The following is a 20,463-nucleotide window of genomic DNA, read 5'->3' as shown; positions in this document are numbered from 1 at the left end:
ACCCACATTTCTTAAAAGAATAATGGGCTGAATTCACATACACACCGGAGTTGAAAGGAGCTGTGTTCAGAAAACAAGTGCTTTAAAATACCAATTGTTCCAAAAATAATAAGGCCACAGGGGTTTCAAACTAGGTACTGAAAATGATTACATGCATTAATTAACGTACACAAAATTCCTCAGTGTGAGTGCGAGCAGCACAGAAACAACATGGAAAAAACTACACGGGCAGAAAACACCTTTTCCATATTCAAGCCAGTGTTTGGACAGCACACATTAAACAGAGCTGTCAATAGGGGGTCAAAAGAGGAAGGGAAAAGTAAATAGCAAATAGTTACTATTTCTCTGGTGCTGTGTCTGGGAAAAGAGAATGAGATCATGCACATAAAGAGTGTCTGAGAAAACAGGAAAGTTTTACACACATCAAATATAGCTCTTCCTTTTAACATGCACATTGAAACAGTGCCCATCTGAAAATATACCCTTTAGTACAGCAGCAGAGGGGACAATTCAGTGTTGGAACCCGTTAATAAATTGTTCTTACTGCAATCTGCAACTGCCACTGGTCACCTTTTCCTGCTCTATTTTATCCTGTAACAAACTCTCTGAAAGAAGACAGGTACATGTCACTGGATTGTTCAAAAAACCAAAAAATTGCTTATTTGTTCTACCATGCCAGGGCTGGTAACGATCATCCCTTTGCATTCTTCTGCATATTTCTGCCATTCCAGTTCTTCCCACTGAAGCATGTTGGCAATCTCCTCTTCAGGCACCAGAGCTTTACTGCATCGTAACAAGTAGAGAAGAATCTGATGCATTGAGAGTACTTCTTTTCCTCCATCTTAAAATCATAAATAAAAAAATACATATTAGAGATTCATTCCTAAAGCATGAGCATAAGAGAAAATATGCAGAACACAAAGCGTTTGTATGAACAAAATAAAATGCAAAATGCTTATATGATTTGACAAACATGAAGGCAAATGTTTTACTGATGAATACTGCTCACACAGAAACATAATTGTTAAATTAAAGCAGTAACAGGAATAGTGGCAAGAGTAACAGTTCCATAGTACTGTAAACTTGAAGTTCCTAACTTGCCTGAATAAATTTTAAAATGAGTTAGCAGAACAATCAGATATGCTGTCCAGTTATACCTTCCTTTTCGCAATTTTATCATTCTTTTCACAACAGCAGTTAAAAAGCCTTTAGGCGTTAGGCAGCTTTTTTTAAGTACACTCAAAATTTTACAGGATACTTCTGGATGGATGTAGTAAGCTATCCCTGCACTTTAAACTCATCTGTAGTGCTTACATACCATAACTGCAGTAATGAAGACTAAAGAGCCTCATGCTGTCTTGTCTCACTAAATGAATCAAGGGCATGTGAAAATTACTTAACACCTCTGAGTTCCCAGGAAAAATGCACAGCAAAGGCTGCTTGTAATAAAAGAAGACACTGTAATCTGCCTGGCTACCTGAAGCCAAGTATAGATGTGAATATGCAAACAGGGAAGGTGAGTGATGGTTCTGACAAATCACCACTCAGTGATCATTCAGACCACTGACTATTCAAATCCACTAAGTCTGCTCATGTCAGTGAAAAGTCACTGCGTGTTCCCACAATGCTTTAATTTTGACATACATCTCTCTAATTCCCTCCCTTAATAACAGGGCTAATTTGCAGGTATGGAAGAATCTTTGCATTTCAGCCCCACAGAACACAAATGCTGATTTTCCTCTCTCAAGGAGCAGACACAATTGAGTCCAGTCACTGAGAATATTCTCTCTATCACTACACCCACACAGAGAAACGGTGACAAACCAGGAGTAAAACCTCAGAGCAATACGGGGGACGACACTACAGCACAAGGAGTGTGATCCCAGGCATGATGGAGAAGCCTTGCAGAGCTGCTGCACAACAGCAGCACTGTGTAAGATGATGTCCTCTACAAGGCATGTGAGGAACCAAGCCCTTCTCTTACTTCTGCTGGGAGAACAGCACTACTGCACAGAAATGATGACAGGCAACAGTGTAACTTGGCCTCTCAGAACAGCTAACTCACCCAAACTCCAAGATGGAATCTTAAGTGGGGAAAATACACCCCTAACCTCACTGAAAATAGAAAACACTTCTAAATAGCTACAGGGACAGATTTTCAAATGTGCAAAGTTTTTCTTCAAATTAAAGGGGGACTCCACTTACAAGACTGTTCTTTGTCAACAACTGGATTATACTCTTACAGAAGAGGTAGCTCCCACCCACCAATCACTAAAATGTAAGTGTATCCTTACCCATGGAAGATTATGTACATGTTGCTACAGATGGCTGTGCTAAGTGCAAGTCAGAGACTCTTTCTAAATCAGAATATGAAGTACTTAGGACCTCAAATGTGTTTTTCCTAGGCTTTTTTTCTCTGAATATATTTATCATCATAAAAACCTATGAAAATGAATACAATACAGCAACTGTTCTGCATGCTGTGAATCTCAGTAACCCGGATATGACTAGGTCAGTGCTACTCCAAGGCCTGTGTCTAAGAAAATCCACACAGAAAACCTGACATCCCAAACCTCATTATTTTTAGACAATGTTAGGAAAGTAAGAAAGAAAAAGTAGAAGGGATGGGAAATCAGCAATTCATTCCTATCTTTAAAGAGAGAGCTGATGGATGTGCGGAGATCTGATGCACCATCTTCTTTGATTAGACTTAAGAAGTGTTCTGCAAACACACCTGAAGGAAATAGATTTCCACTCTCTGAAAATTAAAAATCTTCAAGGATACCTCAAAAAATAATCAATAAAAAATGAAAGCTTGATTAAAAAAAACAACCTGTCAAAAAGATGCTAAAAGGCAACTACATATCCAGGACTATCAGAAAAAAGACATTTTTTAAAAAGAGTTAGAAGGCTGGGGACCTTAAAGAAGAAGCAGCACACATACACAGGAATACATATTACAGAGACTTATCTCTCCCTATCAGTAAACAACCCAACAGCACAGAAAGAGCTAACTTCTAATCTAAAATTAAAGAAAAAAAGTCGGAATATTAAAACCCTGAACAGGAAAGCACCCTCAAGCTACACAAACTAGGCAGGACAAACTTGTTCTCATTTTGTGATGAGGTCAAGTTAATCAGCCACATGTGGCTTGATGGCTTATTTTGTAAATTGCTTCAGCAAAACCAAATCAATGTTTGCTAGCAAGCCTCAGAGCTCTGCTTCTGATTGAGTACTGTGTATCCAGGAAGGAACAACAATTAGAAATAGTCATCTAGCCATCAGTTCTCTCCACAGTAACAAGCCAAAACTCATTTTGCACCAGCTATAATTAATATCCCAATAAAATTTCAAAGCCCAGACCAGAAAGCACCTCCAGGTCACAGCCCTCTTGATGAAGGCTGTTCCTTATTTCATCTGCACCCTAAATCCCACAGCTGAAACACATCCTTCTGTCCACACAACCCTCCTAGAGCAATCACTGGCAGGATCTCAGCAGGACATTTTCAATGGAGCCATGACATTTACATCAACTGAAAGTCTGTCCTGGTGTCTTAGGATGCATTAAATGCCTACGTAAGCTGTCTGCTCAAAATGAGCGCAATGCTCCACATGGAATCTTGTCCTCTACTGCCAGGCCAGGGTTGAACTGCACAGGAATGATGGCTTTTGTCTTTCACTATTTGCTACAAGGTCTAAGCTTGCAGTAGGATAAAGAAACTATCAGAAAAACATGCTTGGGGGTGCCAGTGTTGCTGACCCTTGCACATCAAGAACTGTGATCTAACCACGTGGTACCCTGAAGAGCTGGGGCCACATGAAATGTGTAAGATTAGATAACAGCACTCCTCAAATGTCACAGCTCCATCACAGGGCACAGCAAGGAGGACCCAGCACTGCCTAAAATGACTACACACACAAAAGCTGGAAGCAAGACTTAGCCTACCCATCTGAATCTCAGTTCTGAGTAAACCATCCACATTGCCAGGAAGCATTAAAGACTTCAGGTAAAAGCACCAGATCTCTGCACTGACTGAACTATTTGACTTGCAATAAAGGGGTTTTTAGTGGAGGATTTTCTTCTGGGGGATAGGGTTGTTTTCTGTTTTGCTTTTGGTTTTTTTATAAGATTTTTAGATTTAATTTGTATAAAGCTATATAATACAAACATTACCTGGGAGAAATCTCACAAACCGCGGCATGAAGTGGTATCTGGGACAGGAAACAGAATCATTTTCAAGTGAAGGACCTTAAATACGAAAAATATACAGAAAATTTATGAACAGCAATATATTTGCAAAAGAAGAAGAGAGGCAACTTTGCTGCAGACAAAATCAATGAATAGTGATTACATTTGATAGGGCTTATGTTTCAATCCAAAAAGTAACAAAAAAACCCCAAAAACCAGAGAAACAACTTGCAGTGAAAGCTCCCAGACTGACAATTTAAAAGAAATCGAAATAATTTAAAAATAATAAGAACCTAACAAAAAACCCATTACTTTTAAATAAAACAGTAATAGAAAAAGATTGGTTATATAATCAATTAATTATTACATTTAAGTCTTACAGGTACAAGCACAAGTTTATCTCCTCCCAATTAGGGGGGTGGTTTTTGTTCACCATAACAAAGAGAACATGGAAATTTCCACAGTACTGTTTTGTGAGGTTTTGGGTTTTTTTACTTTCCTATTCATTATATAAAGCTTTGCAAGAAAATAAAAACTAAACCTGTAAGTACCTGGTGTTAAAAAAAGAAAGAACAATCAGAAGCAGCGACAGGAGAGACAATACTGATATTAGAATATATTTAGTGTATATATTTAGTATCAAACCAAAGGCTGCACAAAATCTATTAAACCTGTGTTCTCTGCTTAACTACATAAAGTGCAGAGGGCAACTTCACAGACAAAGTCAAGACATCCTACAGATACTGAAATGCAATTCTTCTAATACTCTCATTTCTCTTTTAGACCAATCTCCTTTGTTGTGGTCTTCGCAGAAAGAAGGATTTCCATCTTGTCAAAAGACACAAACATTCAGCTGTAATGATAACCTTAACTCTCCACAGCTGTCTGTATGACACTGCTTTCTGAGTTGACTGCAGAAAAATACTGTATGGGCAACTTGTTGTTAGCTTGTAAAATAAAAGAGAATACTCTACCTGACACCTTGACTTTCAAAATACCATGCACATGGTACTCTGTAATATCAAACATGCAGTAATATTCACTGTTTGATTAAATATAAAAGTTCTTGATCAAGGCAGAAATTCAGTTTATTTGTGAGACTACAGCGCCAAGTTTGTGCATTTTCATTGCAACAGCTCACACTACTGAACTCTAATTTCATCTTCTTGAAGAATAGATGAATGAAGTTTGTCCTTCTCATGGAAAACAACAGTTACATTGCTATTTTGAGGACTCTCTCAAAGAGAACACTACCTTTAAGATTCCAGTCATACAATTCCAAAATATCTTTGAATAGATATGAAGAGAACAGTTCAAGGCCTCTCACACAAAAATTCTGGGAAAACAAAAAAATAGAATAAAACTATAAATACATAATACTGTAATACAAATAATGCCATTCATATATAGTTAAATAAAACACAATAAAAAAAAAACCAGTGTCTTCATATCTGCCAACCACTAGTTACTGGGCTCTGGAATATTGCTGAGTACTGATATATTTGTGATCATCTACTCTAATGTAGCACAGTAGTCTCTTCAAGAAAGCATTGTCAAGAAAGAATGGTATTGAACCCTTTTCACTCAATGTCCAAAAGAACAGTATAGGCAAAAATTATAAATCTGCAATAATATGCCAAGCACTAAAACCCCTTCCACCTGAGCAAGCTAAGCAGAAGAAACATTTCTGAGAAATATTCTTTTTCATAGTTCACTTTTTCCCACATGCTCATAATAAATATTTATAAATCACGATCTGTGGTATCATGATCACTTCCATAGCAAGTATGAGTACAACACAAACTGAGGATTATGACCTAAACAGCCAACAGAAGAAAAAGAAAGAAGATGAAATGGGGAAAAAACCCAAAACCAGATTAGTTTCATCAAGTGAAGAAGTGGCTCCTTCAGCGAATGAACATATAAACTTTCTTGAACAAACAGAATCAGATTGATATAAATTGTGCTGGTGACTTCCCTATTTTGCTTGGTGGCCTTTTGTTGTTTCAGTTTAACAAGACCTGCAGACAACATAATACATCCACTAACAAGAAATTAATTCTTTGATCACATTGTTCTTTCTGAGGCATTTCAGGGCTGTTGCACAAATTTAGATGCCATTGAGCAACAGAAAAGGGGATAACTAGAAAGAAAAATGTAAATATATATGACTAAATTAAATACTGATCCAATCTTTGTAGTAAATATGCAGGGGTGCCTCTGTACACACTGTTCCACTGCAGCAATTTACTTCTCAAACTGGCTCCACCAGGCACTAATTAGTAATAAAAAACCCACCACAAACAGATTATAAACTCAATGTTTATAATCTGTTTGTATCCACAGGAAATTTGTTTTGGCAACAGCTTATATTAAGTACTGATAAGCCATCTTCAGAGCTTCAAACTTCTGATTAAGTTTCAGCTCTGCTATTGTTTCATGCGGTCCTGGCAAAGGAGCACCTCCACACGCCTTACTTTTGTCAGATGTAAGAGAAGGGTAATGCCTACTTCAATTTACAGATACTGCATATAACTTAAAATGAAAGGAACCTATGATATAAGCACTTCTTATTGTTTGATTTTAATATATGATATCCCAGGTAGATGGATTTATGCTAGTACCTATAAATTCAAGCTCTGTTTCAGCCACTCGCTCAGAACAGAGCCAGTCTCTTAAGATCTCACAAGGTGGGACATTACCAACAACTCATAACCTACTCTGACTTTTAGACTAATTTTCCACCTTACCTCAGGCATCATCTCTTCAATGAAATGAATTGTATAGTCAATGTTAAACCTGATTACTTTGCATAGAGGAATCTGGATGAAAAGAGAAAATTTTCAGCATTAAAAACTGTAAGCAACAAATGTATTGTTAACACAATTTTGTATGCAAAGGTACTACCGTCTGCTGAAAAGGGCCCTTACTAAAACAGCTGCTCTGGGGAATCATGCAAAGACAAGCACACAAGCACATGTAAAGGGAGTACTAGCTCCAGCCTTCACCTCAATAATAAAACAGTGCTGACAGGAGAGATGGTGAAGGAAAGTTAAATAATGCCATCTGCTGGAGATAAAATTTTCTTTAGGAGAAAAAGTACACCTGTAAACCTCAGTAAACCTCTATCTTCTCTCAATTGGATATTTGCAAGTGAATTTGTTTGTGACACAGCATGTCAAATTGATAGAGTGATCTGAAAGCAAGGTGTTTTTAGCACCCTGCCAATTGTGTCAGCTGTACTGTCTTAAAATGCAGTCTTACGTCAAATGTTATAGCTTAGGAATAAATTGCAGTTTTATACTAAATTCATGCCATAAATATTCTCAACTTCATCTGACTAGCTAGCAAGACAAACTTTTAATTCCTGTTTTCACCTTTTTACAGTCCATAATTTGCTGAAGGTGTCTCATTTTTAATGGGATTTTCTGAGGAAAAAAGCTAAATTCCTGAAAGAATACAAAAATGCCTAATTTTCCCTTACACATCTACAGCTCTTACCAAATTTTACTACTCACTGACCTCAAAGGTATGAAAGAATGTTAGAACAATTCCATGATCTGCGAAAGTGAAGCAACCCAAGGTTATTTTACATTTATAAGCACACAAATAAAGATCTGAACAGTGCTGGGGTTGCAATAAAATCAATGTACATAGCTTAAGTGCAATATTCTGCTTGCACCTTCTTACAGCCCACTCTCAAACATTAGACTATTTTGTCTACAAAATTATATTGATATCTACAAAAATCTATTGATAGATTGAGAAATTACAAAACTGCACCAAACAAAACTGTATTTCTTACAATTTGATACAGTATTAAATGCGAATAAAAAACCCTCCCAAAACCTTGGAAGCTAAATATACCATTTAGAATCTGAGCAGATGAAAACCTGTCACACTTAAATCAGTGAGGCTTTAAAAAAAAGCACAGATTGTTTACTTATTTCCTAACACATAATTTAAACTAGAATGTGAATACTTTAGAGAAGTGACCACAACTAAGATCTCCTTGAGCTGGAGTTCCATGTACACAAGCAAATACACATTAAAGGAGCACATGGTTGGTACTGTAAAACTGGTTTGGTATTTAAATATAAAATTTTTTTTTTCTACGACTGTACTAACCATTTTCCCTAATACTTAAGCTGCTCAATTATTACTCAGTAACAACAGTAGAAATTCAGTAATAACCCTAATTAGGCAAACTTAAGGTTACATACTACAGATATTGATGTTGGTGTTCAGATCTCTATTTTTACTACCTTTTGCTCCATTTTACCAAATATGTTCTGAAGTGTCCCTCAAAGAGCAGGTTTTATGTTGTATGTCAAAATCATCTCATGACATCAAGGGATTCCTTCCAAAGGGCTTTATATCTGTTATTAACAGGAATTGGCACCACAGTGTGGCTTTGTATTCAACTCTGTCAAAAAGAATCATTTGTAGCTGATCACTTCCCCTATCTGGAAGTGCATGTAAACATGCATTTTACAGTAAGCTTAACAGCTTCACCAACTACTCATATCAAAGAAGAGTTTTCCTTGTTGCCTCTATATTGAAGATTTCCATAACTCTCTACCTTCCTGTCACACAGTAGACACAAAAAATTTCAAGATAAGGGGATCTCTTTATTATTTAATGTGAGTAAAACAAAACTGCTCCTTTTTGCTCATCTGCAAAGTGAAAACATAAAGTCTTGAGATAAATTTGCCTTGAATCCCGAGGCTGAGTTAATGCTACTGGGTAGCAGTGCTTCCCATTGCCATGCCAGAGGCTGAACTCCACTCTCTCATTGACTTCTCAACAAGACTCCCTTCCCCTGACCACCAGAAGTGAGGGGTTATCATATCCATTATGTAAGCAAACTGTTCCATCCTGTGTTTGTAACCATTCTTACACTGAGTTGTGGCATTGGTGATGTAGTTAGCAATAGGTATAAAAACCATAGAAACTAACACATACTGAACTTTTTGAGAAAACCTTGAAATTACCAAGATAACAAAAAAATCTTCAAGCGTACTGAAATTAAGAATCTGCATATTTTCCATTCATGTTTGGCTAACTCAGCTTATATTGAAAGCAAGGCAATTGGGTACCAATTTTCTTGTTACATGTGCTTTCAAAAGACAAAATTAAAAACCTGTACACATCTACAACTTTTACAAAAAATTGTAACTTGCTAGATCCCGAAGAAGCTCAACAGCTGTTACACAGTATTGGATAGATCTCAGTAAGTTTTAAGAGAGAAAACCCTTTAGAGAGGATGTCTGAAAAATTTCATTTGTCACTTAAAAGGAAAACCTTTTTTTGTTGCTATTGCTATTTTTTTAAACTTTGCCTATTTAATAAACCCACTCGGCCAATTTAAATCCAATTAGCAGTCTTGGAAAGTTCTTCCATGGTTTAGTTCACTTCCAAACTGTGAAACACATAAAAACATTTCTTCGATGCACATCACAGCTTCAGTCACAGTTCAAAGACACTGCCTACCACAATCAGTCAAGACAAAACCTGAGATTCATTAGCACAAATATCTTTCCCCTGCGCCTAGTGCTAGTAAGATGTTTGTAGCACACATGTATTGTTGTTTGAGAGATGTTTGGCTTCAGGAGAGAATGAGCACCTTCTAAAGAAATCCCCTGTATGAAACTTGAAGTATGTAGCAATGGCCACACTTACATTTGTCAGCGGGGCATGTGCAAACATGGAGAACCCTTCAAAGATATATTCATGGTCATCATACTCAATAACAGTAGGTCTGTCTGTCTTAAAAAAGCAAACAAAACCACCAGGGAGTAAGCGAGAAGAAATATGACTTTTGTCACAGAAAACAAAATCAAAGTCCTAGTTTGAATTATTTATAAAGTACTTACTAAGAAATTTGTGGGAGGTGACACAGTAATTCGGTAGTGGTACAGTCTTCCAGCATTGTTGGTCATGGGACGACATGGTTTAATGGGCTTGAAGAAAGAGATAAGTAGAATTATGTGTAGAGTCAAGGCAAATTTAGATTAAAAGAGAGAATAAAGCATTTCTAATAACCATGAAATATGCATTAGGAAAAATTAAATAAAAGCAGGTAGTCATAATTAAGCATTCTGGGAAGGAGGAAAGTGTGGCCTTATCTCCATTTTCACATTAAGAAATATTTTTAAAGCTATTCAAAAGCAAAAAAGGGTTTTTTTGTCTTTTTTTCATTTAACTCTCCATCTCTCTTCCATAGAACAGTTAGCTGTTCCAGCTGATTTCCCCTCCTATATAAATCTTTTTCAGGAAACACATTTTAAAAGCTCACAAAGAGGAGCCTGGACATCACATGAGAAGATCTCAAAGTACATCATCAAGATAGACAGGTATCAGCTCATTTGCTTGGGGGAAACCTGAGGCCTGAAGAGATGGGATTAGTCTATCATCACAGAGGTGGCTCTGGTAGTGCCACTCTTATCTCCCAGGTTGTAATGCTTGACTTGGAGATCCAAAGGCAGACAGACACTTGTGATTTCATGGTTCCTTGCAGCTTGTTCTGAAGCAGTCCCGTGTAAAGACCTAAACCCCTCAACCATCAGACAAAATCACTTTTTCATATGCCCCACATACAACCTGCGTTTCAGAGGCTGCCACCAGCCTGTTTGGAAAACACTGGGAAAAATAATAAAACCACTGCAGTGAGCAGGGTACTCTTCTGAACTGCAGGACAAAAGCTGGCCTGTGGTGATGGCAAGACAGCTACACCACTACACTGCTCTGGCAGTAAGGAAGGTGGTTCTTCAGCTCCAAAAAAAAGCTTCTCACAGCTTCAACAAGGCAGTTGCAAACAAGCTAGTTTAAAAGTAGGCAGTTCCACCTACTGGGCACTGTGAAAAGCATTATATACAAGAAGGCTTTGTGAAACCTGGGATTCTCAGATGGCATTGTTCCAGGGAGCAGCTGCCTTCATGCAGCAAGTTTTATATACAGTAGTTTTCACCTCCTAAATTTTGTTCCTTTTCTGCAAGAATCCTAGATGCAACATGGGCAGGAACAGATCCTGAACTGGAGAAATTTATAGTAAGCTTCAGACCAAAGAATTTTCTGAACTAAAATAATTCACAGAAACGTTCATAACTCCTTAACTGCACACAAATAAACAACTGTTTCAGTACATATACATAAAAAGGCCAACTGAAAAATAAAATTTTTCAAGAAAAAGTACGAAGATAAGCAGTAAAGCCTACATGCTAAGGCAAGAATGTCTCCTGACAAGCCTCCTGCTTCTTTCAGCAGCAGAATTATTATTTATTTTTCTTTTAAAGCAATCACTTCACAAAGTGGGCCCTTCGCAACACATTCACCCACTTGAAGATAGCAGATCTTTGATCACAAGTTCTATTAACACAATCATGTTTTAGAAACTTAAAAAAAAAACCCAAACAATCCTAAACCTAAACAAACACAGGCAAAAGTTTTCTATAGCTTCCAGGTGGATTTCATTACCAGTATTGCATTTTAAATATGAGGTTATGCAACTAAGTGATTTGAAGCTGCATAAGAGGTTTTTTTCACTCAGCCCATAAATCATGGGAAAACCCCCTCAAACCAACCCAAGCAGGAGTATACAGCTGCAAGTTTGTATTCATAATTGCAATCCTTAGAATTACTAATACCTCTTCACCAGGATAAATGCCATGTCTTATTCCTGTTCGCCGGGCTTTAGCACTGCATTTGCACAAAGGTCCATCATTCATCTGTCAAAACAAAATAGGATTCTGGTTTTATTGAAAAGTGGTTTTGGAAAAGTATGTTGGTTTTAATGCCCTGAGTGCTGAGGCTTCTAAAAGCCTGTCATGCTTAGATTAAGTGGATGTTCTTAAGCCAATAAAACCAAAAGCACTGTAGTATAATGCACAGCAGCATCAGAACTCCATCACTGTTTCAGAAGCACAAGATGGAAAAACATTCTCAGCAGAATTCTACCACCCTGCTATAATATACCTCTTTTCCATTGCTTATATACACAAACAGCACGCTGACTGCCTAAAACAAAATTCAGGTCCTAAACATGCATGTGTCAATATTTACATGCTGAATTCTCCCTATTCAAATAGTTCCACTGAGTTCTCTGATGGAAAAACCCATCCTCGACTAAGCCCTCTGCCATGGAACAAGGCTATCCTCTAAAATGCAGGCCATTCAAATATTTCACTTGGTGCTTTAAAGAACTGATGGGAACACTTCAAATTCATCCTGTGAATAGATCAGTAAAAAAGATAAAAGAGGAAAAAATACCACTTGAGTATTCTGTATGGGTGCAGCAAGTGTCTATACCAAAAAGGGCCAATGCAATACATCATAAAGCTGGTGTCTTTCTTTTCACTTTTATGACAAAGATCAATGCAGACTATCAACTATTGCAACAGCTTAAGCTTTCTGCTCTTACATTATGCTCATTGCAGAAATCCAACTTAAGAAGCCCAAAAACAAACCAGAAAAGCAAATTAAGTTCCCAACACCAGGTTTTAATCAAAGCCTGAATCCAAGAAGATTCTTTGTTGCAGACATCTTTTCATTAAAAATCCATCCTTAGGATTTTTTCCTTCTGAGAAGCTGAGAGGCCTCAGAAACAAAATGTAAACAATGATTACCTGCTGCTGTGGAGTGCAACAGGTGGATCTGTGATTGGCGTCATGTGGATGTTTGGAATTAATGGCCAATCATGGCAGAGCTGGCTCTCTTTCTGTCCAAGCCATAGACCTTTGTTATTCATTCCTTTCTATTCTTAGCTTAGCTAGCCTTCTGAGATGAAACCTTTTCTTCTATTCTTTTAGTATAGTTTTAATGTAATATATATCATAAAATAATAAATCAAGCCCTCTGAAATACGGAGTCAAATTCTCGTCTCTTCCCTCATCTCAAAAACCCTGTGAACACCGTCACAAAACTTCTTGTAGCCTTAGAGAAAAAAAACCAACCAAACAAACAATAAACTTGCAATGTAATAGAAAAACCAGAAGAACTTTCCATGCTATTAAAAGTAGTCTGAAAACATAAACAACATCCACAATGGGGCTAAATGGCATCATCACATGTCAGATATGACAAGAAGATACCACAGGAAGGAAGAATCACAAAACCACTGTCATTGTTAGCTTTAGGCAGCTGGGATAGGGATGCAACCTTTAAGTTTTGATGTTAAACTCAGTTTCTTCAGACTGGCACAATGCATATGTGCAAAGGAGTATAAGAAGCAAGAGACTTCTCTACTCCTTTGGAAACTTAGTCACACAATCTTGGGGTGACGTGACAAGTTGCTGTTCACACAGTTTTTCTCATACTCTGAGACCCTCGAGGAAAAACCAGGTTCAAAGAAATAGAGTCAGGCTCATAGGCAGAGGCATACTTTCTCACTGGCTTGTACAGCAACACGACAGAAGAAAATTAAAAAAGCAGTCAACAGCTAATTGCTCATCAGTGCTCCAAAACCAAGCACCCACTGAGGCTATTTAAATAATCATCATGTATTTCTGAAAATCATCATCCTTAATTCTTAGAACTGCTCCGCATGAATACAGCCTCTGTTATTTCAAATGCACAGTCCAAAACTGAGAGAGATGTGAAGCACCTGTAAAGCCCAAGACTTGAGAAGCAATCAGATACATATCTATCTTGTCCCTAACAACACTGCTCATAGAAAAAAAAATGCAGAGATTGCAGAGAGTCATCATGAATTGATGCTAAAATGATGGCAAGAGATCACAAATTTACATAGGCAATGCCTTCTCTGACCAACAGAGCAACACAAACAAGGAGACCACATTTGTAAGGCAAAAGCCACTGTGGAGGCATTGAATTTAACAATTTATTTTCTGGAAACTCTCAGCACTGCTGGAGATTATCCAAATTAACAAACAAGCTTCTCAGATTGAAGGGTTGGGAAGATCCATCCCACAAATCTAGTTCCATGTCAGATGGGGTACCTGTACGTGTCAGAGTGCATGGCAATCATTCCTGTTTTATTTATTGACAGAAAGCAAACTAATACCTATGAAAACTTCATTAAATGTTTTCAAATAAAATCTACACACAAATAGCACAGCACTGACAGGCTCACCATGATTGATTTTAGCCTTTTCAAGAAAGATCAAGAGTCAGTCTCAAGAAAGCTTTTGGTAAAGTACGTTTTTCAGCAGGAAATTCATATAACAAACATTCCTGGATCTATTCCTTCTACAGCCATTTCACTTTTTTTCTGTTAATATTCTTCACAGAACATTACTTTGAAGTGTGCCCAAGAGCTACGTAATTTTTTCTGTTAAATATCTGAACAGTTTGCTAATTTTGTTTTCCATACAAATAAAAACAGCTAGCTATGCTCAATCATTTTTTTAACTAGAAGCATAAATATGAATCTGTAATAGAATATTCAACAGACTTTTGAATTACCACAGTGGCAATATGCATTCCAGTATCTCTTCAGATTATTTGTTGCATGCTAAACTCATACATCCCACAAAGTGACAGAAAAATAAATTTCCTGAGGTGCCACATGAAATGAGAGAATAGATTGTAAAATACTTAAGTAAGAAAGACGAAGATAGTGGATTTGCAAACAAAAACTAGTCTTCTATGCAATGTGTACATTCAAAACAGCACTTCATGAGCTCAGCAATTACATTTAATGAGAACTACAATCTCCATGCAATTACAAAAGAACCATTAGACAAGAAATTAGAAGCATTAACTGCATATTTAAAACATTATTTATCATTATGAGCCAAGAGCTTACGGTGAAAAATTTGTAAAGGATGTAAACACATTGCCTTTTCTCCAGTTGTGTACCTTTATCTCAAGGCTAAAAGGACAGCATTAGCACATTGTTAGCATTCAGCTTTTATTAACGCTGTCAGACATAATTCCAACTGAATAATCCCCAGGATTAATTAGCTGGAACCACACTGTTGAAATCAAAAGTGAAGTGCTTTGAAGATGAGAGAGAAAAGGGAAAACAGGGGTAAAGAAAGCATTTTGAAATGCACTCTGCACGTTTGACAACAAAATTTTCAATGTATTGGGAGAATGACCTTTGGATACCCAGTACTTTTCCCTCACACCCTACCTGTCCTGGATCATTGTACCACAATTCCTCGTGGAGACGATCAGGGTGTGCTTTTTTACGCTTAATTTCTGCAATGACGTCAATAACATCCGAATCTGAACTGCTGGAGCAGCTGCTGTCATCTTCAGAGTCACACTCTGACTCACTGGAGCTCTCTGATTCACACAGAAGAAAGAAAGATGGCTGAAAAACACTTCCACATGCCCTCTTCTCCATAGCAATGTACTCTCTATCATGAATTAAAGTCTGGAGTTAACATAAAAAAAAAACAAAAAAAAACAAAAAAAACCCCCACACAAAAACCTTGAACTCAATATCTCTAATCTCCTGTGGTACTGTGGAATGAATCTCTTTCTTATGGATGTAATTCTAGTCAATCATTTCCACAGATATCCTCAGCTACAATTTAAATAAATGCCTTCATAGCAAAGACATTTACCAGTATGCATGTAAAGCTTATTTTATTCTTGGAATAAAATGCAGAGTTTCTTCCATTTTTTAAGTTTTGACATAAGAGCAAATATATTACTATTCAAATACTGTGAAACTATGGTTTCAAAGTACACATTTTTTCTGAACATAAGACTCTCCTTAATTGAAAGAAAAAGGAGAGAGAGAAAATGAGAGAGCACTAGGAAAACGTGTCCCTTTTTTGTTTTCAAGATGTATTTTTACAGTTCATAATTTGGCATAAAATACATCCTTGGAACACATGGTCTACATAGGCCATCTATGCCCAGCTGAAATAGGTTCCTCACGAAGTGCGCATGCATATTCGTACAAATAACTTAAATTTCAAAAGCTTCTGATATACATCTGATTAATACTGATGTCTATTTTCAGGTGCAAAATATGCATGGAACCTGTGAGAGTAAGGTGGAGTTTCAAAAGACTAACACAGAACTTTTCAATGTAATGTATTGAAATTATACAATCATAGTATGGTTTGGGTTGGGAGGAGCCTTAAAGACTGTTCAATTCCAACCCATTTGCCATGGAGAGGGATACCTCCCACTAGACAAGGCTGCTCAGTGCCTTGAACATTGCTAGGGACAGGACACCCATAACTTCTCTGGGCAACCTGTTCCACTGCCTCACTGTCCTCATAGGAAAGAATTTCCATCATCAGCCTTTCATGATCTAAAAGCGTTCCTGAAGGGCACTGCTATCCCACTGCAACACATGATTGCTGCTAACACAAGCCAGAACAGAGACAGCCTTTACTGAAGTACAAAATAAGACAAACTACTAGACACGACATGGCTGTAGGAGAAGCTGGCACAGACACCAACTCAGCCCAGGGGAACAGTGAAGACATAGAGCCTTATGGTTCTCCAGAAAGAGAGGAAAAAGAAAATGCAGAAGTTGCCCTTGGCCCTATCACATTTTAGCCTGGAGCAGCAGGCTTTCTTCCTCAGAGATCTAAGGAATAAGGGATTTACACAGGTATGTTGAGTGTAGCAGCCATATCCTTGATTCATCCACACATGAAAAAACTCCTCTTAAAAAACCCTACAGCTAACTTTGCTAGAGATTCTTGAAGGAGTTTAAATACATGCAAATTCACTCTTCAAAAATCTGTGAAGAACTCCTTTACAAAGTAAGTCCACATTTTATTTCATCTGTATTTAGTTTTTTTCTGTCCTCTTCACTGCATCTTTTTATACCATCAGCATGTAACCATGTAATTATGCCTGTATCTCAGCTTTGGAATTTTTGATATGCAACTTTTTAATGAGTTACTAAGATGAGACCTGAGAGTTTGAAGCAGCTCACCTGGCCAACATGAAGCAATATCTAAAAAACAAACCAAACAGAGTATCTAAATTATCATGATATGCCTACAAATTTCTTGAACTAAAGCAACTAACTAAAAAACACACTATGAAACACTGAAATGCTGGAAGTATGAAAAAACAACAATTTTCACAAAACAAAGCAAGAGAAACAGCTTTCGCTGATTTCTGAGGAGACAAATTGCTATAAAAACCTCTGCCCTGCTAATTCAACCAGTACTTCCCCAGTACCTGATGCTGCTGGATTTTCACTGTCAGAAGATCCATACAGGATCTTCACTGTATTTCACTGTCAGAAGATCCATATAGGTGGAACAAGATAATGCAGATAAAGTATGTTATGAAAAGTGACACTTCTGCAGATGTCTGACCATACTAAGCAGAGCTGCACAACAAAAACACAATACTGAAGAAAAACTCAGATGTTTGCTTTTACAGCACAGAGTCCATCACCACTACTCTTGCTCGCTATTTAGAAATGTAAAACCAGGAGCTCCTTAAAGCCCCTCATGTGCCATTCTCTGGACTATCTGATCATGCTCAGGATGTTTCACGCCATGGAAGAAACTAGCATTTGGTAGTGCTCAATACTCCCTATTTCCCCCTAGGCTTTCTGGGTAAAGAATCTAGCCCTACTTCCATCAAAAGCTACAGTAAAACTCCCATGGATATGAAATACAAAGGAGAGATTTAAAATTACTTACCAAATACACAAAGCTGCCAAAACAGGTTAACTACAGATTACTAAAATTTCAGAGCTTTGTCATCTTTTCAGCCTACCTAAATCTTCATCCAGCTTGGTTTTTGGTGGCTCCCATGGTGGCCTGGCTGCTTTGGCCTTTGCCTGTCGCTTCCCTAATTCCTCATCAAACTTTTCATACAGATCCCGGAGCTTGCTTGTTCCTACCACAGTAGAGTCCCCCTGTTAATAAAAAAAATTAGAACAACAACAGAACAAAAAAAGGACAGTATTAAAATAGCACAAGAAGTCAACATCTATCAGCATTTCAAGAAAAAAAAAAAAGGTGGGAAAGACAGATCTTTCAGTGAAACCTGGGAATATCTAATAAAGCTTTAGCATATTATTACATTTCTTCACCAGGTGAACTAGCAGAGAAATTATTTCATTTGCTGGTATAGCACTTCTAGTACTTCTCCAAATTTGCAGGAATATATGGTGCTTGAGGCATTTTTGCTTACAGGTTAAACACAGTGTATAACAGGGAAAAAATAGATCTCTCCCTCCTGAAGACAAGAAAAAAGCTATGCCTCTTCCATGTACCACTTATCTGAATGCGAACAGACAGACGGAACTGATAAAAAACAGAGAACAGCAACAAATGAAGCCCTAACAGGATTAAAAGACAGAGATGACTGGGAAGAGAGAAGAATTAAATGACACAAAATTATGATCCTGCTGAAGGGTTCATATTATAAAGGACCGTCTGCAGTCATTTTAAAGTTCTCACTGACATACCACTTGATCCATAGGGTCATTGGAATAATAGCTTTCAGAATGGGTACAGCGAACCCAGACTGGCTTGAGCAATTCCTCATCTTCCTCTTCATTTTTTTCAGATACATTCTCTTCTGATTCTTTGTCTTTGACAGCAGTATAGTTTTTCTCTTTACTGGAGCTCTGGTTCTCAGACCACCTTTCTCTGTCCTCCTCCCACCGGGTTCTCTTTCTCTCTCTGCTTGGAGACCGGCTTAGTGGGAGAAAGCAAATAAAAGCAATTCTCTTTATTATTTTAAAATGAAAACCAATTTGTTTCAGATGAATAAGTGATTCTATCATATAAATTGCAGCAAAATCCTGTTACCATTCCAGTTTTTAAAGTTTTTTACTTTTGCACCATAAAGAGTACAAGAGTAATTTGTAGTTTTGAACTACTATAAAAATGACTTAAAATTTGATGTGCTTTTTATTTTAAGCCATGTTCAATAAATAAAATAAAAAATACATGCCATTTTAAATTAAAATTCCTACTTGCATTCTAGGTGAATTTCTTTTAAGTTAGGAACTCATTGGTAAAAACTAAGTCACATCAGTCATAACTGGAAATTACAGTAAGCAGTTTCAAAGCACAGCCCACAAACTATTGGTATGACAAAAGAATTTGAGTTTTATTAAAAGGATTCTACAGAATCAACACTTTTGTTACTTTAACACACCTCTGAACAACACAAAGTGCATCACAAGAGTAATGCTTTTGAAAGAGGAGTAAGGAAACTACCTACTTTTTTTTCATCTCCTCTGCCTACAAAACCAACAATGTTGCAATTTTCCACTATCCAGCTTTCAGAAAGGAACAGCAATAAAAGAAAAGCCTCTAAAAGATAATCTAGAGTGACTCTAAATAATTTTGGTACTTTACGGACTAGAAGACTTAAGAGAAAGTCTTTAGGACACAGCAATGAAACTCTTTGTCTCCAGAGATTAATCCTGTTTCTAACTCTACAAGGTCTTGAGATAACTGGCATGTATCAGTAGATGAGTACAAATTTAGGACACTCATTTTTTCTGAGTTTTAGATGCATACCCAAAACCTCATGTGAGTGGATGCACAGAGCCTCAAATGCTCATGAGCCCACGTGCAGCCTTCCTTACCTTCCTGCTCTCTTGTAATCCTTTTTGTAGGATCTGTCTGGTGATGGTGATCTTCTGCTGTCACGGTGTCGATGCCTCTCCCTCTCCCGCTCCCTTGAAAAGTTCAAAAAACGAGTTAAATGAGAAATCTGGCATTTCATACATTCTACACCTGAAAGGAATACAACAGCAGCCTAAGATCATGTTATGCAAAATGACATCCACATGCTGACTGCTAAAAACCCAGATATTCTTAACACTGACCTTCAAGGAACTTGTAAAAGACAGCCAAGCATCCGTGTCCTCCCCCTTTGTCACAAAGCCATCTCTCTCAATTCTAGAGTTAATTCACACCATGCAGACGTGGCATCTATGAATTCCCCACAGGACTTATTACCATTTTTCCTCTTCCCCTGTTATGAATGGCAAAGCAGCTGAAGGAGCTGGGGTTGTATGCCCTGGAGAAAAGGAGGCCCAGGGAAGACCTTGTTGCTCTCTACAGCTGCCTGAAAGAGGCATGTAGCCAGGTGAGGGTCAGCCTCTTCTGCCAGGTAACAAGCACAGAATGAGACAGCCTCAAGCTGCACTAGGGGAGATTTTATTCGGATAGCAGGAAAAATTTCTTCACCCAAAGGGTTATCAAGCAATGGAACAGCTGCCCAGGAAAGTGGTGGTATCATCATCCCTGAAGGCACTTCAAAGAAATGTAGGTGTGGCACTATGGGACACAATTAAGTGGAGGAGTTAGCAGCATTAGGTTACAGGTTGGACTTGATGATCTTAAAGATGTTTT

General features: G+C 37.6%; 1 protein-coding gene across 2 annotated transcripts in view; it reads right to left on the bottom strand.

Moving 5' to 3' along the window:
* DROSHA (drosha ribonuclease III) overlaps positions 1-20,463 on the bottom strand; it is a 71,084-nt gene that overhangs the window by 44,560 nt on the left and 6,061 nt on the right. For both annotated transcript variants that reach the window (XM_005481658.4, XM_074545117.1), the window contains 11 exons: positions 19,692-19,784; positions 18,558-18,789; positions 17,861-18,002; positions 15,285-15,439; positions 11,836-11,916; positions 10,066-10,152; positions 9,872-9,958; positions 6,940-7,011; positions 5,444-5,525; positions 4,175-4,249; positions 672-841 (listed from right to left, as the gene is read on the bottom strand). In XM_005481658.4, coding sequence (XP_005481715.1) covers positions 672-841; positions 4,175-4,249; positions 5,444-5,525; positions 6,940-7,011; positions 9,872-9,958; positions 10,066-10,152; positions 11,836-11,916; positions 15,285-15,439; positions 17,861-18,002; positions 18,558-18,789; positions 19,692-19,784 — 1,276 coding nt within the window. The remainder of the gene's footprint in view (positions 1-671; positions 842-4,174; positions 4,250-5,443; positions 5,526-6,939; positions 7,012-9,871; positions 9,959-10,065; positions 10,153-11,835; positions 11,917-15,284; positions 15,440-17,860; positions 18,003-18,557; positions 18,790-19,691; positions 19,785-20,463) is intronic.

The sequence above is a fragment of the Zonotrichia albicollis genome, chromosome 1 (genome assembly GCF_047830755.1).
Source record: "Zonotrichia albicollis isolate bZonAlb1 chromosome 1, bZonAlb1.hap1, whole genome shotgun sequence".
Taxonomy (NCBI): domain Eukaryota; kingdom Metazoa; phylum Chordata; class Aves; order Passeriformes; family Passerellidae; genus Zonotrichia; species Zonotrichia albicollis.
This window is presented reverse-complemented; position numbering and strand designations above follow the sequence as displayed.